Source organism: Barbus barbus (assembly GCF_936440315.1).
Source record: "Barbus barbus genome assembly, chromosome: 43".
Classification (NCBI taxonomy): domain Eukaryota; kingdom Metazoa; phylum Chordata; class Actinopteri; order Cypriniformes; family Cyprinidae; genus Barbus; species Barbus barbus.
The window spans coordinates 4,074,642-4,088,195 of NC_136721.1; the positions used below are offsets into that span (position 1 = coordinate 4,074,642).

Sequence of the window (13,554 nt, forward strand, 5' to 3'; positions counted from 1 at the left end):
TGTGTTTTAACTTTAGAATGTGTTTTGACCCACTTAAGTAGGTCCATCTTTACAAGTACTTCCATAATTACATTTTTAAAGAATGAAACTTGAGTACATCTAAGTGACTTAATCTGCAGTGTAGTTTTTAATATACTTTTAAGGTTTGATGTGAACTAGAAGTGCACATTCAGTACAATCAAGCACTCTTCTTTTTCAAAATAGTAGGCCTTTTTATATAAAAAAAGAGGACAATTTTAAATGTTTATTTTGCTTTCCATTCATTTCATTGGTGTCAAAACAGAATAAAAAGAAACAATTGAGATGTCGAAAATATGTCATTGTTATTTTCCTTTCTTATGAGATTTGTGTTGCTGAAATGTCCCAGTTTGTCTGAAGATGATTTTAATCACACACACTCATGCACTGTGCTCAACAAAAACCAAAAGACCCAAAAAGAGTAAAAAGACACAACAATTGAATACCTTGTATGTCTTTATTATTTTGAACCTAAAGGATACACAATCAAAAATACTCAAGGCTTTGCTACATCTCAACTAACAACAGCACAAGATTTCAAAAATCCATGTTTTTTCTGACAACAAATATAAAAATGGAAAAAGAGCAGACTTGAGACCAAACATAGCAGAAAATCAAGCTTTGGCAGGAATTCAGATGACACATTTCACCAAATCATCTCAATAGTCCAAGGTTTCGCCTACGGTTAAATGCAAGTATAGACACCAGCTAAAGCAAGTCGCAAAGCTCTAAACACCTCCATCCATTGAGAAACAGTGAGAATATTACAATGTGTCTGACGAACATACACACCATGGGTAATTGCTCTCATGAGTTATTTACATCGAGGTTCAAAGTAGGAACCATAACATTCTGTACATTTACAATATGTTCTTTTGCCATTTTATTGTTGGCCTATATCAATATTTCAATAATATGTTGTAATAGGTTGTACATAAAAATGAGTCTAACAAGTAGGGTGTCTGATTTCATCTTCTAACGTGAGAGCATGTATGTATATTTTCTGCTGTTTCAGAAATAAAAGTACAAAACTCCATGTTTTATCATGCCTTTCAAGATTGTTGTTACCTAACTACTATGTATATTCTGCTTCCATAATGGGTCATTGACACTCACAGACATTGTGGGGAAACCGCTTGACAAGATTGCAGAGTCATGCCTTTGTACAAACAATAGTTGAGCATTAAATACAAAAAAAGGTACAACAAAAATAAATAATAATAAAAAATGAATATAAGATTAATACTACGTAACTAAAAAAAAAAAACACTGGACAAAAAAGAAACAAATGAGCTGGTGGAAATATTGGGGGGGGCTAGGGAATTGCGTGATGCAGGTGGACGTGATGACAAATCTTTAAAAAGCAGCATGGAAATCTCATTGGCTGTCTGTGTTGGGAGGCTTGACATCATGTTGGGCACTTCCAGCGGGAAGCCATGGAGAAACGGAGCGGGAGGTGGTCTGCTTGGCCATGCTGTAATGGCTGATGATGGTGTAAAAGCGGCCACGGCTGTTGGCGTCCTGGGCAGTGTAGTAGGCCTCCAGTGAGGCAGGGATGCAGCGCTTGTGCTATTGGAAAAAATAGGAATTATATAACATCAGAGCTATGAATTATATCTCCATATTTGTTGTCAGCATATGACCATTATTATTATTTCAAGATTATCATTTAAATGCTTCAATGTGATAAATGTGCTTCACACACAACGCTATTATTCTGTCATCGTCATAAATTAATGCATCAATCATTTAAGAAGGCTTATTAAGTATCTTTATATGTAATTTCTTTATTACTTCATGTGTGTTTGAAATATTGTACAAATGTGCTACATTTATGGTAAACTAAAATATACTTAAATGTTATTTTTATTTAAATTTGTAATGTTTTTATATACATGTCATGTTTTATATACATTTGTAATTACACATCTGTAATTATGAAGATGCAATTAAGTACATTTCAAAATATTAACTGTAAATGCAATGTTCTGTAAAATACTATACTTAAATTATAATCAAGAACGACATTAAAACATGATTTTAAATTAACTTAACTTTTAATTTACCATTATCACATAGTGCACTTTTTAAAAGCGTAATTATAGTTATGAAAGTGTACAAAGTGGCCTTTTGATTCTTTTTTTTTTTTGCATATTTGAACACAGTTGTGTGGCAGCAGTGTGTGAAAAAAAAAAAACTGTATATAAATGTTAAAAATCCACTCATTTTTTTTATAATCTAAAAAAATCATAAACAGTCTCTCAGAATGAGCAGTTTCATATTCGCCCTCTGTTCACGTCACCGAGGGGAAAAAGTCCCACACATGGACAAAGTCCCGCTGAGGACACTGTGGTTAAGTTTCATTGTCTAAGGAAATGTCCTGGGAAAAATCTGTAAAGTCCCCAATACGAGTAGGGATCAATACCAACACTTCGTGCGCGAACGTCAGCTCCAGACAAAGTAAGTATCACATGTTTATTTTCCAAATTGCCTTTCTGAAAGAGCTTCTTGGCACTCTGTAAGGCTAATGATGCTAAAGCTACCATCGTCTCTGCCTGTTTTCACTGGTGCTGCCCATGAATGATCGTGAATAGGAATGTGGTAGTTAAAAGTTGCAAATGAAAGCAATGGGAGTCGATCGCTTGAGTTTGTTGCGCTCATAATCATGAGTGGGACTTTGTGATAGCATGCCATGCACCATGAGACCAGCTATGTTGTTATTTTTATCGCGCTGTGCTCCCTGTCTGTGTAATTCATAAACGTCAATTTATTATGCACAGTACAATCAGATGACTGACTTTTAAACAGAGTATGTTTTCTGTAAAGATAACAGGCTTGTACTAACAGGGAAATGCTTATTTGCAAAGGCTAGCACTGCTAATTCCAGAGCTTGAGCTCTTGAAGCTCCGCCCTCTTCTCCAGGAGCACCAGCTCATTTGCATTAAAGCAACATACTCAATTACAGCGCGTTTTGGCTCATACACTAAAAGTGGCAATTTTAACAAGCTATAAAAAATGTATAATTTAAAAATTAATATTTTGAGCTAAAACTTCACATACACACTCTGGGGATACCAGAGACTTATTTTACATCTTGTAAAAAGGAGCATAATAGGTCCCCTTTAAAAGATTCAGATCATCAAACAAATTTTAATATTACACAAAGATAATGCAAGTAAAATGCAGTTTTTAAAATGGTGATTTCATTTATTAAGGGAAAAAAACCTTCCAAACCTACCTGGCCCTATGTGAAAAATGAATTGCTCCCTCCTGTTAAATCATGAAAGAACTGCGATTAACCACATTATTTTAGTTAAATTTCACTAGTCAAACCCATGGCTGATTACTGCCAGACCTGTTGAATCAAGAAATCACTTAAATAGAACCTGTCTGACAAAGTGAAGCTTGCTTAAAAAGCAAAACATCATAGCACGACCTAAAGAAATTCAACAACAGATGAGAAACAAAATAGTTGACATGTATCAGTCTGGAAAGGGTTATTAAAGCCATTTCTAAGGCTTTGGGACTCCAGCGAACCACGGTCAGAGCCATTATCCACAAATGGAGAAAACTTGTGACAGTGGTGAACCTTCCCAGGAGTGGCCGGCCTACCAAAATTACACCAAGAGCGCAACGACCACTCATCCACGAGGTCATAAAAGAACCCAAAACAACATCTAAAGAACTGCAGGCCTCACTTGCCTCAATTAAGGTCAGTGTTCATGATTCAACAATAAGAAAGAGATGGGGCAAAAACGGCATCCATGGGAGAGTTCCAAGGCAAAAGCCACTGCTGACCAAAAAGAACACAAAGGCTCGTCTCCCATTTGCTAAACAATATCTTGATTATTCCCAAGATTTTTGGGCAAATATTCTGAGGACTGATGAGACAAAAGTTGAACCTTTTGGAAGGTGTGTGTCCCGTTACATCTGGCATTAAACCAACAAAACATTTCATAAAAAGAACATTATATGGTCTGGAGCTGCTTTGCAGCTTCAGGACTGGGACAAATTGTCGTAATTGATGGAACCATGAATTCTGCACTCTATCAGAAAATCCTGAAGGAGAATATCTGGCCGTCATTTTGTGACCCCAAGCTCAAGTGCACTTAGGTTATGCAGCAGGACAATGACCCCAAACACACCAGCAAGTCCACCTCTGAATGGCTCAAGAAAAACAAAATTAAGGTTTTGAAGTGGCCAAGTCAAAGTCCAGTCTTAAATCCAATTGAGATACTGTGGCATGACCTTAAACAGTCCATTCATGCTCGAAAACCCTCCAATGTGGCTGAATTAAAACAATTCTGCAAAGAAGAGTGGGCCAAAATTCCTCCACAGCGATGTGAAAGACTCATTGCCAGTTATCGCAAATGCTTGATTGTAGTTGTTGCTGCAGAGTGGCACAGCCAGTTATTAGATTTAGGGGGCGACTTTTTCACGTAGGGCTAGGCAAGTTTGGACTATTGTTTTCCCTTAATAAATGAAATCATTATTTCAAAACTGCATTGTGTATTTACTTGCATTATCTTTGTGTGATATTCAAATTATTTTGATGATCTGAATCATTGAGAAATATGCAAAAAAAAAAAAACAGGAAGGGGGCAAAACCTTTTTCCACTGTATTTACAGTATTTCTCTAAGTAATTGCATTTATTATTATGCATGTAATATTTGACACTGTAAAAAGTAATTTGTTAAGTTTACTTAATTGCATTGTGCAAACTCGTTGCCTTAATTCAATTAAGTCATCTTAACTTAATTGAATTAAGTGTAATTTAAGTTTTATTTACCAATATATTAAAAGTATTTCTTACTTATTTGAAGTCCTATTTACTTAAGCCATTTAAGTTTAGTTAACTTAATTTAATCTGTGATATGAGGAACACTGAGAATAGCTATACCTAGTTAAAAAAAAACACAGCTCTCCATTCACATTTCAAAACATTTATTTTTCAAAATGCAGAAAAATAATGTAAAGCAACATGGCAATTTGTAATAGTTGTTCATTAACAATGCTCGAATGAGAAAAAAAATCCCAAATTAAATGTTAAGAGTTGTACATTTACATTTAGTCATTTAGCAGATGATTTTATCCAAAATGACTTACAAATGAGAACAATAGAATTAATCAAAACCAACAAAAGAGCATTTGAGAAGAATAATATTCCCTGAGCACGTAAAAAAAAGAAAAAAAGAATGCACACTCAATATACTTTAACTTATAGTAACAAAAACATTTGCTCATACTGTCTAACTCCTTTGACATGTATTGCAATGTCAACTTGTGTCATCAAGTAAACACAATAGATGAATCAAGAGAAAACATGAAAATAAACACGCAAGACCTTTCCTCTCCGTGTTGTACCCAAGCAGGACAGGAATGCCATGGAGAACTGCAGTGTGTTGAAGAGTATTCCTCAGTTTCCTGAAAAAGTATAAAAGAGTATATTTATAAAAGAGTATATAAAATGAGATTCCGTGTTATTCTGTATGTGTAAAGAATGCCTTATTTATTGTTTTTAATTTGCTGACAATCCATTTAATTTAATGAGGTAGTCCTTCTAAAAATGTAAATTCTCTTATCATTTATCACCCTCATGCTAACCTCCATGTATATTACTTCCTTCTGATAAATACAACGATTTTTAGAAAAATAATCAATCTCTGCGAGTCCATATTTGATGCTTTATAAAAAAAAACACACACAGCAATTGTGACAGTAATTCATATGAGCCCAGTGGAGGAATATATATCTACTAAAGACATCTTCACAACATCTCTCTCATTTTTGAAGCATTATATTTAAAGGTCCTTTCCTCATTATATGGTCTCACATAGATGGATTATTTTTCTAAAAATCTTTAGATAGTGTTTATCTGAAGAAAAAACTCATAATACATCTGGGACAGTATAAGAATTAATAAATGATCAGATCATTTAGATTTTTGGGAAGAGTATCCCTTTATAACATCCTTTTCTGCCAAGTAAAGTCATCACATACCTTCACCAAGTTGTCTGTTTTTCCTGCCAGGATTAAGAGATTTAGAGAAAAATAACTTTTATTAGTTGAAGAACAACAAAAAAACACATTAATGATTAATATCTTTAGCATAATTTTCACTCATGCACTTTGTATTATATTAAAGAAACTAACCTCATATATGTACGCATTGCTTTGGAATCACCTTTGGTATCTCCTCAAATGCATATTAATCCAGCAGGCACGGGTCTGTAATATGATGATGCAGATAAAAACAACTCGGTTAATTCATGAACAACAGCAGATAAAACCTAACTGACCATAAATATATACCTAAAAGACTGTAAGTACTTACTTTTGTGATGTGTTAACATCTCCAAACTGTTGTGCAAAGTTGTCACAAAAATCTCTTTCCTAAAAAAGACAAGGATAGCAATTATTAACCGGATTGAAGGAAAACAAAAGCATAGATAAAGAAATAAAACATTAAAATCACACACACACACATATATATATATATATATATATTCCATTAAAGAATACTCCATGAATTAGAGTCTTTTCAAGCTACAACAGTTATTTAGTAAAGGACAGTTATTTATTAAAGAGTTATTTTCTCTGTATCTTTTGTTTGATTAACATTAATAAGCAGGTTTATTTAGGCTGCTGTCACTTTAAGAAGAAAGAATCTAATATACTGATCCACATCTGTTCCCTTCCAGGAACTTCGAGCTGCGCCGAAACGCATATGCGTTTCGACGCAGCGTCTCGTTCCCTTCAGGGAACCATGGTTACATACGTAACCTGAGACGTTTTCTTCTAACTGTTCACGTTCATTTTAGACATAACCAACTGTGTTTATGTGAATACTAAGAAAGATTGGTATTTACATATCTCTGTTTATTTCATTCAAATTCCGCGAAACAGAACACCGAACACTGCGCAGATATATTTCATAGATGACGTAACAAAATATATATTGACACTTTATATTCGACAAAACATGTGCATCAATTAACTTTGACTTTAATATCATATAATCAAGTTCCTTAACATTAAACTCAAATTTATAATGTATAAATACTCACCAGTTTTGTTGTTTATCAGCCGAGGTCTTCCGCAAAACAAGATGGCCGTTGATCGTCAGTGGTCACATGGCTTGCACAGCACTCAAACAAATCATGTAACTTTAACTAGGGACATTTCAGTAACTAGGACTTTTAGCACTAATAGTAAGATTTAATAGATCTACATCAGTAAGGTAAACAAACAATAGCACTTTATGTAAAGTCAACAAAAATAATTGAGTTAGCACGTTTGTTAGATTAGTCTTTAGTAGTTTAGTCAAATTAAATAACCATTACGAAGGTATTTAATTTAATTCATTGCTTAAATAGTCTTGTAATAATGAGTGAAACAATGCATGTTTAATTGGCTAATGACTCTAAAAATGTTTCCCAAACATATAGGGCCAGTTTTACTAAAACAGGGCAAATTAGCACGAGAGCAAAATTCCAAAACGGCGCCGATGGGAGGGGAAATTTATTCTGCGGGTTATTTACTAAAAATGCGCAAATTAAAGAACACAGACATCTCATTTACATATCGACCAACGCAATATACCAAACGCAGAGAAAATTAGCATAGTCGCGTATAAACAATAAAGAAATAAATGAGGCACGAAAAGAACCAGAGGCCAACAAATTTTTTGATAGAGTTGGTATTGCGTAACTCCTAGTTGAGCGTTCCAAGTCGTCTTTTATTTCCTGAAGCAAATGAAAAATAGCATGGCCTGGTAAACGTTATGTTCTGATAATGTGTTGTTCTGGCATTCAAAATAAATTAATATGTGTGGAAAAAATCCTCTCTCTGTTCTCTGTGGTGCCTCTCCTAGCAACAAATTGCATCCATTTCAAGTGCAAAATAATTTAAGAAATGTTTTTCTGGCCGTTAAATAATGGCGCAAATGTCAGTAATCTGACGAGAGCAAACGTTAGTAAATCTCGTTGCGTGATTCATTTGAATACTCTCCTCCCACTTTTGCGTCTGAAATGGAAACTACTAGAAATGCATATTCAATAAGGTCAGGTGCAAAAATAACTGTGTCCACGCCTTTTCACCGCTAATTCGTCACTTTGCGTCTTTAGTAAAACCTGACAGTACTATTTTAATGCCAAAAGACGGTTTGCACTGGCGCAAGCTGTTAGTAAAACAGGCCCTTTGTGTTCATCTACTTACCTTATACACAAAACCATCAGGGCAGGTGTGGTCATAGGTAAACGCCTTGTACACCACCAGAAACACTATGCAGGCCAGAAAGGCCAAGGCCAGTATGATGAGGATGGTCACCTGTATGTGGAAAAAAAAGACACAAAGTTCATTACTATGCCTTTTTAGCTATTCTACAAGTCTTAAAGGGTGCTTTCACACCTGTAGATCGACTGCTTTGTTCCTAAACAGGTATTAAAGGAGACATATTATGCCCCTTTTTACAATATGTAATATAAGTCTCTGGTGTCCCCAGAATCTGTCTGTGAAGTTTCAGCTCAAAATACCCCACAGATCATTTATTATATGATTTTGAAAATGCTTAGTTTTAGTTATTTTTTTGTGCCTGTTGTCTTTAAATCCAAATGAGCTGCTGCTCCCGCCCCCTTTCCAGAATAGAGCTGCGCAATTTCAGCTCATACCTGCCAAAAACATCTGTTTTGGTTCTGATTATGCACTGAAATCATGCGTTTTAAAACTTATTAATTAATAAAGTCTCGTAAACCTTATTAGTTTGCACAAATCCGAAGCACACAGACAGAAAGCGGCTGTCACAGCATGTGAGTAAACTAAGTTCCCTATCGATACTCCACTCGTACTGCGTCTTGCTAAAGACGCTATGGGAAAAAGCCTTTTTTCTCCTTTACTGAAGCCTTATTCAATCACGCAGTGAAACTGCACGATCATTGGTTTGTGCAGTGTGATAAAACGAACCAATGTGTCGGCAGCGGAGCTGCACGAGCCTATGGCGACGGAGCCCGCCAGATCCCGCCAGAATGGGCGGGGTTATCTGGCTATATAATCAGCCGTCTCGCCATAGGATCCTCAGATTTCTTCTCCTTCAGCGACGACATCTCGCCTTCGCTGATCCCAAGAAGCCGCCTCGCCGTTGACACGCCTCGCAGCTGAGCCAGAGACCTCCTGCCAGCTGAGACGCCGCTTTCACCGCGCTCCAGCCCCGCAGAAGCCCCGGTCTGTTCGCTGCCGCCATCCGGTGAGTGCTATAAAAATGCATATTTATCGGCGTTGTTGCAAATGCCGCAACAGCGAGTGTGGCTCGTGCAGGGGATCCTGCACGATGCAAAAGAGCAGTGAGCGCGTGCCGCCTGTCTGGGTCTCGCCCACGCACTGACTGCGCGCTTACTGAGACAGCTCGTTCGAGTATGAGTCTCGCTCTTCCCGCTCGCTGTCCGTCTCTGTGGAGGCAGCTCCGCTCTCCCGTTTCCCCTCTCTCAGCAAAGCTCGGAGAATGAAACATCAGAGCCACGGAGCTTCCTGCAGCGCTCGGATCCGCCGGTGTTCACACGTGAGAATCAGAGCTCCTCCTTCATTGGGCGGCTCTATTCTCTTTGGCGGACCGGAGTGGAAAGTTATGTGTGTGCGTCACTGAGACTGCGCTCACACAGGCAGCCTGCTTTCACCGAAAGCCGGGCTTTACTCTGATTTGCTCGCGGTCCTCTATGTAGCAGGCCCCGCCTCCCCCCTTCTCTTCTCCCAGTCACCTCGGAGACAGGAACAGCGAGTGAGGCTGAGCAATCAGGTTGAGTGATTTTTCGCGCCGGCTTAGCCCCGTGTGTTTCACTCTGCATACAGCGCTTTGATCTGCCAGCGCGTGTGGATTAGCGCGCCTCATTACATTGAGTGGCTCAATCCTTCTGCGCGCATTGTAAAATGCTGCGCTGGGCGGCCACCCACTCACGTTTATTTTCTCCCAGTCACCTCGGAGAAAAAGACGGTAAAATCGCATGGCTGGGCGTTCAGGCTTGAGTGATTTTTCGCGCCGGCATAGCCCCGTGTGTTTCACTCTGCATACAGCGCTTTGCTCTGCCAGCGCGTGTGGATTAGCGCGCCTCATTACATTGAGTGGCTCAATCCTTCTGTGCACATTGTAACATGCTGCACTGGGCGGCCCCGACTCTCGCGTTTCTCTTCTCCCAGTCACCTCGGAGAAGGAGACGGATAAAAAAAAAAAAAAAAAAAGGCTTGAGTGATTTTTCGCGCCGGCATAGCCCCGCGTTTTTCACTCTGCATACAGTCTTTGATCTGCCAGTGTGTTTACACTAAGTATTAGCGCCTCTTGCAGCTCTTTGATCTGCCAGCGCTACTTTCATTATGAAAGCTTCAGTCTGTCCCTGCCGCGCTCACGGTCCCTTTCTTCAATGAAGGTGGCCACGCCTCCCCTGCTCTAGTGTTTCTACTCTCCCAGTTATCTCGGGGAAGAAACTGCAAGCTCCAGGGTTCGCGCGATCAAGCTTGAGTGAATTTACGCCAGGGCAGCCCCGCGTTTCACTCTTTGATCTCGGCTCGCCTTCTTCAGTGAAGATGGCCCCTCCCCTCGTCCGCTACGAGCGGATCTGAGAGGATGCGCGCGGCACTTTTGATCTGCTGGTGTGTTTACACAATGGTAATTAATACCCCTCTTCTAAGAGTGGTTGATCCTTTTAGGCAGATCGAAAGCAAGTTGTCACTATGATTATAACTGACAGCTTCAGACTCCTGACGCTTCTGGGCTGTGCCCACGGCCCAAATGGCCTCTGTCATGCCTCCAAACACCCCGTTTAGCTCCGGGTGCCGATGGCAATGAGTTTGTGGTAAATACTGTTGTGAACACTGGGCCCTTTCAAAAAGCGCCCACACAACTGATCGCTGTTATAGCAAGGAAATAAGACACAAACATTTTCAAAAGGGAGCACATTCCTCTCCCTCTTATCACGAGCTTCAGGTCCCCGCTTGGCGGCCTGCCACTCGAGTTTATCCAGCCCCTTGCCACGCGGGCCAAGGCCTGGAGGGCCATCCCCGGAGTGTCAGAATGGGTTATACGGATAATAGAACGAGGTTACTCACTCCAATTCGCTCGCAGACCCCCGCGCTTCAGCGGCGTGGTCTCCTCTTCTGTAGACGGCTAGAACGCTCACGTTCTACGTTCAGAAATGATGATGCTGTTGAAAAAAGGAGCCATAGAAATGGTTCCTCCAGCTCAGAGCGAATCAGGCTTTTACAGCCATTACTTCCTCGTTCCCAAGAAGGATGGCGGCCTCCGGCCCATCCTCGATCTCAGACGCCTGAATCGCGCCCTCGTGAGGAGGTCGTTCAGGATGATCACACTGAAGCAGATCCTCTCGCAAATTCGCTCAGAGGACTGGTTCTGTTCCCTGGACCTGAAAGACGCATACTTTCACGTCCAGATAGCCCCCCCATCACAGACGATTCTTGAGATTCGCCTTTGAGGGAGTGGCTTATCAGTACACGGTCCTTTCCTTTGGACTGTCCCTGGCCCCACGCACTTTTACGAAGTGCATGGACGCGGCTCTTTCCCCTCTCAGGCAGATGGGAATCCGCATTCTCAATTACCTCGACGACTGGCTCATTCTGGCCCAGTCAGAGGTACAACTACTCTCACACAGAGCCCTCCTCCTCAGCCACCTAGAATGCCTGGGGCTCAGGGTCAATTTTGCCAAGAGCGCGCTGTTTCCCAGCCGACGGGTGTCGTTTCTGGGAACAGTTTTGGACTCAGCTCAGATGAGAGCTGTGCTAGCGCCGGAACGCGCTCTGGCCATTTAAAAGCTCGCAGCCTCCTTCCAGAGCGGCACCGCTCGCCCCGTCAAAGCGTTTCAGAGGATGCTGGGCCTCATGGCCACAGCATCGCCGGTGCTACAGTTGGGCCTGCTTCGCATGCGGCCCCTTCAGCGCTGGTTGAAACCACGGGTTCCACCCCACGCATGGCGACATGATCGCCTACATATCAGGGTGAGCCAGGCCTGTGTAACAGCCCTGGTCCCCTGGAAGAACCCACGATGGTTCAGAAAGGGTGTGGCCATAGGGATGGTCTGCAGCAGGAAAGTTGTCACAACAGACGCCTCCAACATGGGTTGGGGGCGCTGTGCGAAGGCAAACCGACCTTTGGTCGAAGGCGGAGCAGAACCTCCACATCAACTGCTTAGAAATGCTAGCAGTGTGTCGAGCCTGCCAGTTTTTCCTGCCAGAGCTAAGGGGACGACATGTGCTGATCCGCTCAGACAACATGTCAGTGGTGTCCTACGTAAATCACCAGGGAGGTCTCTCCTCGAAGCGCCTCTTCCTTATGGTAGAGCGACTTCTGGAGTGGGCTCAGCTCAACTTGCGCTCGCTGAGAGCAGCACATTTGCCGGGCAGATTGAACCAAGGAGCGGATATGTTATCACGGAGCAACGTCCCCTCAGAAGAGTGGATGCTCCACCCGCAGACGGTTCGAATGATCTGGAGAATCTTTGGCAAGGCCGAGGTAGACCTTTTCGCCTCCAAAGACAACTCTCACTGCCCAGCCTATTATTCGAAGGTCAAGGACGCGTTGGCCCACGACTGGCCCAACCTCCTCCTCTATGCATTCCCTCCGATCGCTCTGATTCCTCAGGTCATCAGGCGAATCAGGGAACAACGACACAAGGTCTTGTTGGTGGCCCCCCTGTGGGAGAACCAGCCTTGGATGTCAGAGCTGACCCAGCTGCTAACCGCAGCCCCCTGGCCCGTGCCCCTGAGACGAGACCTCCTCTCTCAGGCGAACGGTTTATTGTGGCACCCTCGTCCCGAACTGTGGGCGCTTCACCTCTGGCCGCTCAACGGGAGCCTACCAGCCTCCCAGAGCGAGTGCTAAATACCATTTCTGAGGCTAGAGCCCCGTCTACGAGACGCCTCTATGCCCTTAAATGGGCGGTTTTCTCCGAATGGTGTCTAAACCGCGGTGAGGACCCCCTTACATCTGAGTTGGCGGTGATTCTGTCCTTCCTGCAGGAACTGCTGGATAAAGGACGCTCTCCCTCCACACTCAGGGTGTTCGTATCGGCTATAGCGGCCTTCCACGCCCCTATCGCGGGCCAATCAGTGGGCATGGACAATGTTATCGTCCGCTTTCTAAGGGGTGCCAAGAGGCTGAATCCGCCTCGGCCCCTTACTGTCCCTACGTGGGACTTACCCACTGTGCTGAGGGCCCTGAGGGGCCCTCCTTTTGAGCCGCTCCAGTCTACGAACCTTCGGTCGCTGTCGCTGAAGACTGCTTTGCTACTAGCACTAGCGTCAGTCAAGCGAGTAGGAGACCTGCAGGCGCTCTCTGTGAGCCCTGCCTGCCTGGAATTTGGGCCAAACGACTCCAAGGTCGTCCTAAAACCAAGGCATGGATACGTACCTAAGGTACTTTCCACTCCGTTCAGAGCTCAGGTCATCACACTCTCCGCGCTTCCTCCCTCTGAGGAGGACCGGGAGTTCATTCTGTTATGCCCTGTTAGAGCCCTACGGATCTACTTTGAGCGTTCCGC

General features: G+C 42.0%; 1 protein-coding gene across 1 annotated transcript in view; it reads right to left on the bottom strand.

Annotated features, from left to right (window-relative positions):
* Window positions 1–458: 458 nt before the first annotated feature.
* Window positions 459–13,554, bottom strand: part of LOC306862071 (neuronal vesicle trafficking-associated protein 2-like) — a 44,014-nt gene continuing 30,918 nt past the window's right edge. Inside the window, exons 4-5 of the mRNA XM_079404676.1 lie at window positions 8,237–8,347; window positions 459–1,587 (exon numbers count right to left, since the gene is read on the bottom strand). Of these exons, the coding sequence (XP_079260802.1) occupies window positions 1,396–1,587; window positions 8,237–8,347 (303 nt within the window). The 3' untranslated portion in view covers window positions 459–1,395. The remainder of the gene's footprint in view (window positions 1,588–8,236; window positions 8,348–13,554) is intronic.